Raw genomic sequence first — 13250 nt, 5'->3', positions numbered from 1 at the left:
TTACATTCCTACAAGCCAGTATAGAAGCTATTGCCTCAGAGTCATCTTGCAGCTAAATCATAGGAAAATGTACATGCCTGTGGTCTGGCAGTAAAGTCCAGCAAAATTAGCCAGTGCAAATGGGGCCCTAGGTGAAGCTGTAAAGCTCATGTGGCTTTGCAGCAGGATTTCTCTGTTCTATTCATCTTTATCCTTTTGCAGGGCCAGAAGAGGCTGTGTTTATTGCATTTGCATTTTGGAATTATATATCTCCCACTGTAGTCACGATTAGATTTGTCAATATATTAGTTTTATATGAAAATAATTTTCTTGTATAAGTCATAGTCTAGTTGACAGTTATTTTGCTACTTGGAACTTCATAGTTTTCAGTGATAATTTGAAGTAGTGAGTTTGCTGAAGTTTATGTTTAAATATTGAGTATAATGTAGTTTGAAAGAACATGAAGATAATGAAATGTGTTTACTTATATAGAAAAAAATGTAAGAAAAAATGTAAGGCTATAGAAATCACTTTCAGATAAAAAATTAAAGGTTCCGCATAGCAGAAATAAGTTTCTGGCTTTTGGACCAGCAGTGTTGTCTCCCTTCAGGAGAAAATTCAAGTGCTTTAATGTCTTACATTTTGATGTCTTACATGTTCTTGACGTTTTCTCTGTTGCATCCATTCCAGTGCATCTTGGAATGAGTGGCACAACAGTGAATGCAACAAAACCGCACCTCTGAAAGTTCATGTGTATTGGTTATGGTTCTAGGATTTCTTTCTTATGCAGATCTTTTTCTCTGCATATATTTTTAAGATGTTTTATTTTCATACAGATATACCACAAATGAGACCAAAGCCACACTACGTAATAGTTAAGAAAGATGCTGAAACCAATGAGGCAATCTATTGCACAAAGGAACCTTTCATTAAGGCTCGTGTTATTGTCATTCGATGGTTGGTGTCTTTCTGGCTTGAGCCAAAACCTCATACAGGACCTCATATTCCTGGGATGGAAGGTGAAAATGTGCCAAAGAATATTCAGGTAAAACCAAATACACAAAACTATATTTGTTTTCATGTTTTTTGGTTTAATTGTTATGTCAGCAGTATGCTCTCCTCCAATAATTCCGACTAATGAAAAGTTAAAAAAAAAGTAATTTTTAAACAAATTCTATGTTTATTAATTCCATTTGAAAGTACCTGCAATGCTGCTTTCTTTTTTCAAATTTTGTGATTTGTTTTTAATCAGCTGGACATTAGAAGCCTTAAAATGCAGTAAATCCTTTTGTTTGTTTTTTCTTTAATTCTTTGTGCTGTTTAAATTATACTTAAATTGTATTGATTTATTGCTGTACTAAAAATGAACTATGGAATATTTTAATTTTTTTTTTCAGAGAGCAGCTGCTAGCATGGCTTCAAGGGAGGACAGCAAAAATGACAGTACTGATAAGCAGGATAGAAATGCAGAACCAGAACAATCTCATTCTAATACAAGTACTCTAACAGAGAGAGAACCAAGTTCTTCCAGCCTCTGCAGTATTGATGAAGAGCATTTAACTGATATTGAAATTGTCCGGAAAGTCTTCTCTTCTAAAAGAAACAATGTTAATTTTCTAACTGAGATTTTTCGACAGGTAAAAAACTCGCTTTAGAATGCAAGAATCTTGATTATTATATTGCATATTTTTATAATGTCATGGTTTTCTTTCAAGAGCACTTGTTAAGCAGAACATTATACCAAGTTACAGGTTTTTTCCATCATCCTGCCTTCAAAAATCAAGAAGCCAACATTCTGAAATACTTTCTCTGTAGAATACCCCTAGTTCCTAATTTTTCTAATTTTATATCTTTAACAACCAGTTTAGCAACATTTAACTTGGACTTCACAGTTCCCCTTAGACAAGAATGTTTAATCTTTTCATACATCAACACTGTAGGTATTAAAACTCACAGCCAACCACATTAACATAAGCCTCCTGTGGGAGTCTGCAGCTGTTACAGAGCTGTTCTAGGAGCATATGAATGTCCTTTCCTTGATAGTGTTCATCAGAAGAGTAGGACAGATGGCTATAAAAGGTAGCAGCTTGACTGTTTCTGACTTCACTGGAACCAGAAATGTTAGCTGAGCATACTCAGAATAGTATTTCTCTACTGGAAACTATTAAAACAAATTTAAACTGAGAACATATGCCAGAATATGGAGTCTTTATTAATAGTAACTTAAGAGTTCAGTGTGGGAGAATAGAATAAGATAAACTTTCTTTATGCCCCATGCTATAGATCAAAAGACAAACAGATTTCTGAATAATAGTAAAGAAAGATATACTAAGTTTCAAGTTAAATGCTCATCACTAATTGCTTTAAAAAGCAGAAAGCTGAACATTTTAAAACTTGTTTATCTGGATGAAGTAAATATTTTTGAAGGAGACAAGTAAATGTCAGAAGCTTATCCACATCCCTTGTAGTCAAGAGCTTGGACACATTGCTGAAGGACATAGCAGAGTTTTCCAAATTCAGCTGACACTCAAGGGTTTACAGAGTCTGAGGCATTGAATGTAGAATATAAATTATCAATGGTCTACTTTTCACTGTCCCCACAGTTAAAAGAAGCAAAGACAATTTTCTTCATTCTTTTCAAAAGTCAATCTGTGAGTTTTTGTAGATTATTTGTATTTCATGTGCAATTATGAAATCTTATTTACATCATTATTTAGCCAGGAGTTTTCAGTGTAAATTAATTTCTAATACACAAGATGTTTGTAATGTTTCTAAAACATGAGGACTAAGTTATTCCTATCAAGAGGAGGTTTCGGTGGTACTGAGTGGTGGAAAGATTGTCTGTATAGAACAAGTTTTATGCATTTTAGACTTGAGGGTACAAAAAATGTGTATGGACTTGCAGGAGAATGTTAGACTTGATGAGGAAGTATATGACTTGTCAGTTTAATCCTGTAACACACAGCTGAATTCTTTTTAGTGTGATAATGGTATGAAATCTCTGTTTCCAGAGTGAACATACTACCTGTGTTAAGTGGGCCCTCCTTAAAGATATGGGCAACTGGTTTTCATCAGTCACAGCTCAGACCCTGTAAAATTGGGTGTTAGTGTAGTTTATCTGTTCTTCTGAATTTATAATGAGGGCATCATGGTCTTTGGTAAGTGTATTTGTAGTTAGTTAAAATCTGACTAATGTTAAAAGTTTCTGGTCTATGACTAGTTGTTACCAGCACAGCCAATACAGAAAACCTTCTGAAGAGGGCACTGATCAGCCATCACACCAACTCAAATGCATGAGTTTTAGAAACAATAATCCTGAAATCTTTTCAGGGAGTAATTCACTTTAAGGATATTGTTTTGTAAAATCTTAATTAGCTAAAAATAAGATAGAAGACTACCAGTGTTGTGTGTCACTTGATTTTTTCTCAGTCATTTAGAGCTGGTTTAACTCCACTTTTCCAAATCCTCTGAATGGAAGATGTTGGAAAAGAAACTTCTGCTCATTCGTTTTACATATTTTGATGGGTGTTTGGTTCAGCAGGCTAGGTGCTAACTAGATACACCCATAAGGATTCTTAATCTCTTTCAAAGTACTTCTTGATAAGCTTTAAATTTAAGTTTAAATCTGGGGGTTTTTTCATGTTTTCAGTTTACATATGAAGAAAGTGAGCAAACATTTAGATTTGGTAATAGTTTGAATAGTTTGAATACAGGCATCCAACAGTGGCTTTTTCCACCTTTATCTCTTAGAACTTACACATTATAGAGCCCAACTTATTTCAAATATTGTAACAGTGGGGTTTTTTTCTTTCTTTTTCTACTTGCAGGCATTTCTGTTGCCGATATGTGAAGCAGCTGCTATGAGGAAGGTGGTGAAGGTATATCAAGAATGGATTCAACAGGAAGACAAACCTTTATTTATGAAAGAACCTGAAGAAATAATGCAGTGCACAGCTGTAGATTGTGATGAAAATGTTGACCATAATTCTTCAGAGAAAGGAAAAGAAAGAGAAGAGGTAAAATATTATTGGTTAATATTTGTGCATTAATCTGCCAGTAGACAGAGACATGGCTTCCTTGATAGTTTATTGGTGGTTTTCTTTGGTGTCAGAGCATTTATTGGGGAAAATCAATGGTAAAACACTGTATAGATGAGCTACCAATTTTATCCATTATCTGTAGCTTTTTAATGTGCTTAGTTCAATTTAAAATTTCATATCATTTTATGAACTGTTTTCAAGATGTGGATTATACAGTATGCCAACTATCAACTGTGTAAAAATTCTATACAAATAAAAGGGTGACAAAAATAGTAGTTACTTCATTCAGTTACTTAAAATAATTGCTCCAAGCCTCATGAAATATTGTTGTGTCTCAGGTGCATTTGTCTGCTGTTGTTTATTATTTAGTACCTATTATATCTTTTTCCCTTTAATACAAAGCCAAAATACTTGTCTAAAACTCTGTGGAATTTTAAGAAAAAATATTTTTCAGGAAAAAGGGATGAACTCCAGTCATGGAGTCAGAAATTCAAACTGGGCAAGAAATGGCTGTTATGAAGACGCTTTGCATAAAACATCTGAAATTGATTCTGAAGAACAAAATGTACGAGCTGGAGTGCAGTCAGTATTGCAGGTATGAAACAGACTTGGTATTTAATTTTATCTAAATTATCTATCTGAAATTACCCAAAATTCTTGTTATCAGCACATAAAGAGTGGAATGTAGTGCAATACTTCTGCCAGGGAATCCTATGCATCTCTAAAGTATCTCTAAATTTTAAAAATATTTTCTATGCAACAAGTATGATGATAAAGGTTAGACTGGTTCACTATATCTTTATTGACCTGAAGTAGGACAATGTATAGACCAGTGCTGGGTAACCCAATTAAAAAAATTTTATTTTGCATTGGAACATGCATTCTCCTCTGCATTATATTAGAGAAAAAATAATCCTCGTGCTACGGCAACATCTTCAAATAAATATAATTAAGCTTTTATGAGAGTATTTAGAGGCTTTTTGCTTTTACGCTATTGGTCACAAAAGCCAAAACATCCAGTCCTGTAGTTTTCCAGTCCTATTAATAAGGTGTACAGGGATATTTTTTCATCTTTTTCTGAATTTACAGCACGTTTGAAAAGTTTGTTGAGGCACCATAACTTTCTGGTGATATCATTAAGGAAAGCATAAGTTGCAGTTGTGCCCTAACAAAAGTTTTTTAATAGCTTCTAGGCAGTTTGACAGGGTAGAAATCATGTTAATTTCAAATGTTTAGCAAAATGCTTCACTGAAGGTGAAGCTGTGGAAAATTGTGAGGGTATAATTTGAGGGTCTTTGAAATGCTATTATGGTTATAAAGTATGTGCATTTTATGTATATGTGTATGCACATAAATTCATATAGGTGGGTATATTACTCTAGCCTCCATAATATTCTTATATCCAGCAGAAAATTGATTCTGAACAAAATAAAATAATGTGCACTTGCCACTTTACTGTGTTCACTTCTACTGTGTGTGACCATGCTAAGTAAAACTCACTTTTACTACAGCTTAAATAATTTTAGGAATAGTTTTCTTTTTTACTGTACACTGTTGTACATACAAATAAACTCTGTAATTGAAATCACTTTTAAATTCAAATACATTAAAATAATTTAAGCTTCATAATCTTTGTTTTCAACAACATTTTAGAATATGAAGTGTTACTGAGAAAAGAAATACGAAGTATCTGTGTCTGTTTGCAATATACTACTAAGGCTTACACATCTGACAATGTCTTGAAGTTTATCCATGTTGAAGTTTTTTAGATAAAGGTTCCTTTGACTACCAAATATCTTTTAATTTTTTTTTTAGCCTGAAACAGAGTCAAGACATCATTCTAACCCAGTACCATGTCTTATTTTGAGAGATTTCCTGACCTGGAACCACATTTGATTTTCCCTGTGAATCAATAATCCAATACTTCTGTCTGGAGTTTTTTTCCCATTTAATGCTTGCATAGACTTATTTCTAGGCATTTAGAGTAGGTTAGGTTCATTAGTTAAGGCTAGTGAATGTAAAAGTGCATACTAATAGTTTTTAATTATTAAAAATCCAAAGCTTTCAGTAGAGGGAAGTTATGGCTTAAGTACCAATGACTTCCTGTACATGTAAAAAAAAAAAAAAAAAAAAAATCTAGGTCTGAGATTCGAGTGCTTTCTAAACTTACATAAAAATATAGTAACACTTCAGTAATTGCTTCTGTAGCTCCTACAGTGTCCCTGCCTACTTTTTTTCATAATTTTCATTCTGAAGGCCCTAATTTACTGCCCACTGAAGTCAGTCACTTTCAGGAACATGTTCAGTTTCCTACTTTTGGTAAGCCTTACTGATCCCAGTGGGATGAATGCTTTAGTTTCCCAGAACATAATACAGGCTGTGTCATGCTGAAGCACACACAGTCTACCAGAACTATTTCAACTGGTTTCCCATATATTGTACTAGTCAGTTCCTGGCTTAGAGGTGGAACTTCTGTGCAGTGCACTTCTTACTGGGACATTTTTGTCCATCATATTAAACTAATCATATGAGTAGTTTGTTGAATCATCTATGAGAACAAAAATATGCAAATAAATTTTGTAGAAAAAATGGGAAAAGATCAGTCTCATTGTTGCTTAATCATTACTTCAAAGTGACATATTTAAACATGCACTTCTGTGTGCATCTGCAACCTTTTCTTATAAAGATTTTCTGTTATAGATTTTTTTCTTCCTGGTTCTACCAACTGAATTGCTGAAAACATCAAAGTGTTTCAGGATCACAGCACCCTCTCTTTTCTGTTTACAGGTTTTTATAATAAATTCTTCAAATATATTTTTTCTTGAACCTGCGAATGAATTTAAAGCTCTGCTGGATGAACACACTGATATGTGCAAACGCGTTCTCAATATCTACCGCCACATGGTAGTCCAAGTGACTATGGACAAGAAGACATGGTAAAATGCTAATGCTTTTATCTTAGATTATTAGTTCACAGCACAAATGTGAAAATTTACTTGGTAATAAACACTGTAGAGTGGTATTGGTTATATGAACCAATTCCTCTAAATCAGTAAATACACAAACTTGAACACCACAGACAACTTGGCACAGGGGAAGTTATCTACTTTCTTAAAGCTTCTAGTAAGCTCCTGGTTAATTTGTGGCAGCTTAGACCTCAGTGCAAAAAGACTAATCTGGGATATACAGACTGATATTAAGGAGCTACTGATGATTTTTTGCAGGGCATTTTGCCCATGTATCAAAGCATTAAAATATTGAAACATATGAAGCTTCACAGCCTTATTTAAAAATAAACACAAAAGCCCCAGACAGGCATGGATAATTATTACAATCAGATGTGTGTTGTTCTTGACCTGTAATTGTATACAGGAGTCTGTGTACTGTGTAACTGTGTCGCACCTTTCCACTTCTTACAGTGCCTAGCAGGTATAAAAGACCCTGCTTTAAAGGAATTTCTGTTATTTCCCATTCCTTTAAATAGTAGTCTGTGATCAGGTACTATATTGCCACTATTCTCCATTGCAAGGAAGAAGTAGCAAGGGGATTTCAAATATCTGATTTATTCAATTTTATCTTGACTTTATCTTCAATCTGTCCTGAACTCTGGGTAAGTAAAGCTGGCACTATGTGTCATGTAAAGCTTGTCTCCTCTTCCGAGGAGCCAATTACCTGGCCACTGGGAAATTTGGGAGTGATAATAGTAAACAGATTCTACTAGATTGGTATTTTCCTTCCCAGTTTCGCATCAGTGTAAAGAAGTGACTGTAGATCACAATGGCAAAGATTGTGCCACACAAAATAATTGGTGAAGTATGTTAATGATAATATAAAATTACAAAACCTGTAATTACTGGAAAAAGAAAAAGCTCAGATTGAAAATACAGTTAAAATTTTCCCTCTAATTTCAGGCCATTGAAGATGATAGCAGTTGAATTACTTGGAAGAAAATATTACAGTGCAACAGGGATTCCTCACTTTTAAGTGTAAAAAAAGATCAGAATAATTTCTTTGGCAATAACCAAGTTAGGCTCTTTGTAATCATTATGACATTTTTGGAATGTGTTTGAGCAAATAAGGCTTGATTATTACTTTTAAAAATGCCTTTAAATACTTTTAAAATAATGTATATACAGAGGTATAACAAAATGGTAACTCTTAAGTTTAATACTGTTTTGCAGGGAGCAGATGCTACTTGTGCTGCTCAGGGTAACTGAATCTGTGCTGAAAATACCACCCCAAACTTTCTTGCAGTATCAAGGAAGAAAAAACTCCACTTTAGCTGGAAGACTTGCAGGACCTCTTTTCCAGGCAAGTAAACATAAATTCACTTGAATTAATTTAGCCTAATTTTCATTAATAGATTGGATACAGCAACCACTGTTGGCTAGTTTGTCATCTTTTATCACTGGTATGTTACCCAGATAATGTGAATAGTGTGGGTCAAAGAGCTGGTTACATTTGTTACTTTCTGTCTTATATTTTAATGACACTGTGACAAGAGTATTTCAGGTACTGTAAAATTCAAGAATTGTTGAGTTGTAATAACTGGCAAAGATAACTGGCAGTGTGGGCAGTTTTAGTCTGCTGCCATAGCAAAAATAGTTCAAGTCAGCAGGAAATCTTCTGTTACCCATGCCTAACTGATGGATTTTTTTATTTCCTAGAGAATTCTGTAATTACTTACAGAAAGCTGTAGCAAATATTTTCAAAGTTGATAGTTGCAAAGTGCTGTTGTGGTGTGTTCTCAGTGACTAGGATCTATAGAGTCTCCAGTTACTTTAGCAGAACAAAAAAGAATACACAAATAATGGGTCAAACCAGTTGTTCCTATATCTACGTCAGAGCTCTGTGTTAACACTTGATAATTCATTAAAAGTCTGTATGTATTGGTGAGGAAAAGAATGTCAGGACTGCACAGAAATTTCTGTGGCAGTTTGAAGTTTTCTTTGAAATAGTAACATATGAATGTTGTCAGCTAATGCTCACAATCCAACTTTTCTCTGTTCTTTTAGACTCTTATAGTAGCTTGGATCAAAGCAAATCTAAATGTGTACATTTCTCGAGAACTTTGGGATGACTTGCTGTCTGTAATGTCATCACTGACATACTGGGAAGAGCTGGCCACTGAGTGGTCACTGACAATGGAGACACTTACTAAAGTATTAGCTAGAAACTTGTATAGCCTGGACCTCAGTGACCTGCCACTGGATAAATTAAGTGAGCAGAAGCAGAAAAAACACAAAGGCAAAGGTAAGACAACACTGTATGTACGTCATTTGAATTTGAGCTGGTGTTGGGCACAGGATAATTGTGGTCTCACTTTTTTTATATACTTCATTAGGCATCTCTGTCACCTGAAATAACCCTGTTTCTTTAAGGAAAATCTGCTTTTTAGGACTGCCACAACATGATCATGTTATTTATGCAAATAGGCACATATGGAATGTAGTTCTTAAAAGTGCATTGAATTTAAACTAAAATGTTACACCATAGCGGGTTACGCCTTTCTCCTTTTAGCAAAGAAATTAAATAGTTGAGTCCCAGTCATAACTTCTTGAAAATAACAAACACTATTCAGCTGGTGAAAACTCAGCCATTGCCAGCACAATTGGAATATTGGTCATGAAATGTTAAAAGATGAAATGTAAAGTGACATAGCTTTGTTTGGTACTAATTGATCACTAGCCCTTCGTGAAGACAGATTTGGTCACGATGAGAGCTTGTGGGCTACATAAGAGAAAGTATAGCTTAATAATCCATGAGTGGTACCCGTTTTTAAACTGATTCCTAAAAAATGCATAAATACTCTGTAAGACATAATATGGGGAGAGGAAGTGGCTGCTTACAGTGGCACAGTTGTGGAATTGATAAGGGACAGGATGTTTGTCCTCCTGGATAGAGGTCTGGATTGAAAGTTTCAAAACCTGGGTCGTTTTCTTGGTTTGAAGACAGACCTTCTGCTTCGTTTCCACTTTTGTAAAACGTGGATAATGTTCTCCTTTAAAAACTGCATTGTGATCTAATGGTGAGTGGCAGGATTATATTTAGGGTGTGTAACAAAGATGTAAAAACATGTTATTTTTAGGCTGCTTTTTATCTCTTCAGTCAAACCTGCGGGAAGGTGTTTCCTAGTGCTATCTTAAGGTTTGTCAGTGAGAAGCAACCTATGTGGATTCCCTCTCTTAAAGAAGATGTTACTATAGCTTTTTTTTGCTAAAAATATTTCTTCTGTGAATACTTCTGTGCCTCATCTTAAGCAGAGTCATTATTCAGCATTTTGTTTTGGTTTCTGCTCTGTGATAACTGGGCAGAAATACATCTCTCTGTAGTTGCCCTTGAGAGGTCGTTCCAGACCATGCATTTTTTGTTTTCCTGTACTACACAGCTTTCTTCTTTTTTGTACTAAAAATACACAGCTTAAACAAAACAAACAAAAACAAATGCCAAGAAAACAAACAAACAGAACCCCCAAAACAAAACCAAACACCCCCCCCAAAACAAAACAAAACAAAAACAAAACAGCAAAAAAGGACCAGTCTAGCATAGGATAAGAATGTGTACAGTTATTTGAATATATACTTTCAAAAGCGTTTTGAATCATCTGAGCAACACGAGGAAAGTTTATGTTAACCTTCAGTGACAAAAGTTTCAGAGAAAGCCTCCATTGCTAAATGTTAGTTGCAGAGTCAAGTCCAGCTTTAGAATTAAATGATGCCAAATTTTTTTGCCCCTGTTTGTTTGCTAATAATAATGAACATGTTGGACTAGAGCTCTCTTTTTCCAAAGAGATGCCCCTTTAATGATTGTAATTGTGTCAGTTTGGATTATTAATGAGCTCAATCTGGATAAGGAAATACATTGCAAATATTCTTTGCTTCACTTTTTTTTTTTTTTTTTTACATCTAGCTGTTTTTGATAGCTCCTCATATGAGCTTTATTTACTTCAATATAAATGTCAAATCTGAATTTGTTTCATCCTTATCTTACTATAGGATTTTCTGTCAATTTCCAAAGTTCTCTGAGCCTATCATCCAATCTTTTTTTTGCTTTTGCATTTTGTGTAAAATTATGTTATCCTTATTTCATGTTCCTCAATGTTGCAAAATTATTTGGAAACCTGTGCCCCCAGTATTAATGTTTTGAAATGTATTAATTTGTGTATCTTATCTGATAGGAGCAGCAAAGGAAAAGTTACATGTAGTATCAGACTACAACCTGTGTAAGCCTATTTTTTCAGAAAAGAAAATGACAGTAGTTTAATAGCACCAACATTTCTGAAAAAGTTTGACTATCTCTGAGAGTTAGTGCTGGCTGAGCTTTTGAATTCATACTTACTTTGGTAACTTAATTTATTCCATCCAGCTTTAAAGTTTTTTGAACAAACACATCTATCATCTGGTGAAAGCAGAATAGAAGTGAGTAGATTTGCAATTTTACTTTTGCAGGAGTTGGGCATGAATTCCCAAAGTCTTCTGTTGATAAGTCCTTTTCCAGAGGCTGGAGCCGTGACCAGCCTGGCCAGGCACCCATGCGGCAGCGCAGTGCTACGACCACCGGCTCTCCGGGAACAGAAAAGGCAAGGAGCATCGTGCGCCAGAAAACTGTTGGTAAGTGGCTGTAAGAGCTGGTGAAAGGGACATTTGAGAAAGGCTAAGGAATTAATAGCTGACTTCTGTAGCAATGTGGATAGCTTCTTTCCACAAAGGTGTGCTATCTAGAATGATTTGCACATTAGTTAAAGCATAAATTATGCAGCTTTATGTGCTTTGAGGGTAGCTGAATGGATCGTGTTTACTAGAATTACAGTTATTGTAAATGAAAGTAATGCATTTGCTATATTAATTCTTAATGAATTTGATCACATTAAGCTGGATTGGAAAATAGTACTATGTATATGAAGGAGAAAAAAGCTGGAGCTGTTTGAGCTATGGTGCTGATAGGTGGGTAAGAGAAGATTTCTTAAGTGTGTGTTTTCATACACTGCACAAGATGGGTTGAGTATTTTCAAACCATGCAAAGGAAAGTGGGGAAAAATATTCATAAGTCTGCATAGTTTATTAAATGTGCTGTCTTTTACTATACCTGAATATTGCAGTAATGAAAGATTGAAAGATGTGTGCAATTCTCCATTTCTGAAGTCACCTATTTCTGAATTTTATTACTTGCAGATACTCTTTGCTGTGTTATTAATGAGTTATACTGAACAATGCTTTAGGTGATCTCTTCAAAAGAAGACTTATTTTGTTCATATGATTTTCCTAGACTATGTTAACAGGAACTGGACTACAAATTTCTTTACTCTTATCTCATCTTGGTGATCTCAGTGCTATTGCTTACTTGAAGGAAAGTTAAGCTGGTTCTAATTTTGTATTTAAAGAAGAACCTCTTAAAGACTATCTCTTACTTTTTTGCTATCGTTACAGTAGTAGTAGCTTTGGTCATTGTGTGGTTGCTTCATTGATACTTCTTGGAAGTAGGTACATTCTGACACAATTTTAAAAATTTGGGATGTATATCAGCAGTTGAATATATAATTGTGCTACCTTTTCAGAAATTAATATTTTCTTTCTTTTTCCAAAAATCCTTGAAGTTAACATCTTTAAGTCACAGAGGTTATTTAGACAAAGTTTCTATTTGACTATTCCTCAAAATTCTCCATTTTAAATTTTTTTCTCTCCTAAGGCTCTTATGTGGGAGAATTAATTGTGCTGTAAGACATACAGAAATGAGAGAAAATGAAGTCCCTACTCCACAATTTCCTGTCATTTTTGCACATTCAAATGCTACACAGCTTTTCCTGTATCTCATGCTGACAGCACCTAGTTTTCCTCATGGATCACAGATACTTAAAATGTAATTTCTGCTTCTCTGTAGTCTGTGATTAAGTGTAATGGTGGTTTTGTTTTAAATCTTAATTGTCTTAACAAGATGAAGCTCATGTTAAAATTTCTCCTTCACAAATTGTTAATATTTCAGGTATTCTGTCAGAAGGTTATGTTGTTTGGTCAATTTATTAATGCTTTTGTTTTGCCACAATTTGAAAGATGGCTATTTATATGATGTTAGCCTTGAAATGACTGGAATTTATCCTAATCAAGCTGTATATTGACCTGATTAGCAGCAAAGTAATCTGGTTTTAGTTTCACTGCACTTTAGCTTCCATGTTTTTGTTCCTTTCCTTCAATTATCTTACATATTTGATATCAATAAGCCAAGTTTGCATTACTG

The 13250-nt window shown here is 34.4% G+C and overlaps 1 protein-coding gene across 8 annotated transcripts in view; it reads left to right on the top strand.

Moving 5' to 3' along the window:
* Positions 1-13250, top strand: part of RALGAPA1 (Ral GTPase activating protein catalytic subunit alpha 1) — a 132364-nt gene that overhangs the window by 23728 nt on the left and 95386 nt on the right. For all 8 annotated transcript variants that reach the window (XM_066553058.1, XM_066553053.1, XM_066553054.1 and 5 more), the window contains exons 9-16: positions 816-1024; positions 1377-1616; positions 3807-3995; positions 4474-4614; positions 6807-6955; positions 8201-8330; positions 9035-9272; positions 11468-11629. In XM_066553058.1, coding sequence (XP_066409155.1) covers positions 816-1024; positions 1377-1616; positions 3807-3995; positions 4474-4614; positions 6807-6955; positions 8201-8330; positions 9035-9272; positions 11468-11629 — 1458 coding nt within the window. The remainder of the gene's footprint in view (positions 1-815; positions 1025-1376; positions 1617-3806; positions 3996-4473; positions 4615-6806; positions 6956-8200; positions 8331-9034; positions 9273-11467; positions 11630-13250) is intronic.

This window comes from Molothrus aeneus, chromosome 6 (assembly GCF_037042795.1).
Source record: "Molothrus aeneus isolate 106 chromosome 6, BPBGC_Maene_1.0, whole genome shotgun sequence".
In the NCBI taxonomy this organism is placed as follows: domain Eukaryota; kingdom Metazoa; phylum Chordata; class Aves; order Passeriformes; family Icteridae; genus Molothrus; species Molothrus aeneus.
This window is presented reverse-complemented; position numbering and strand designations above follow the sequence as displayed.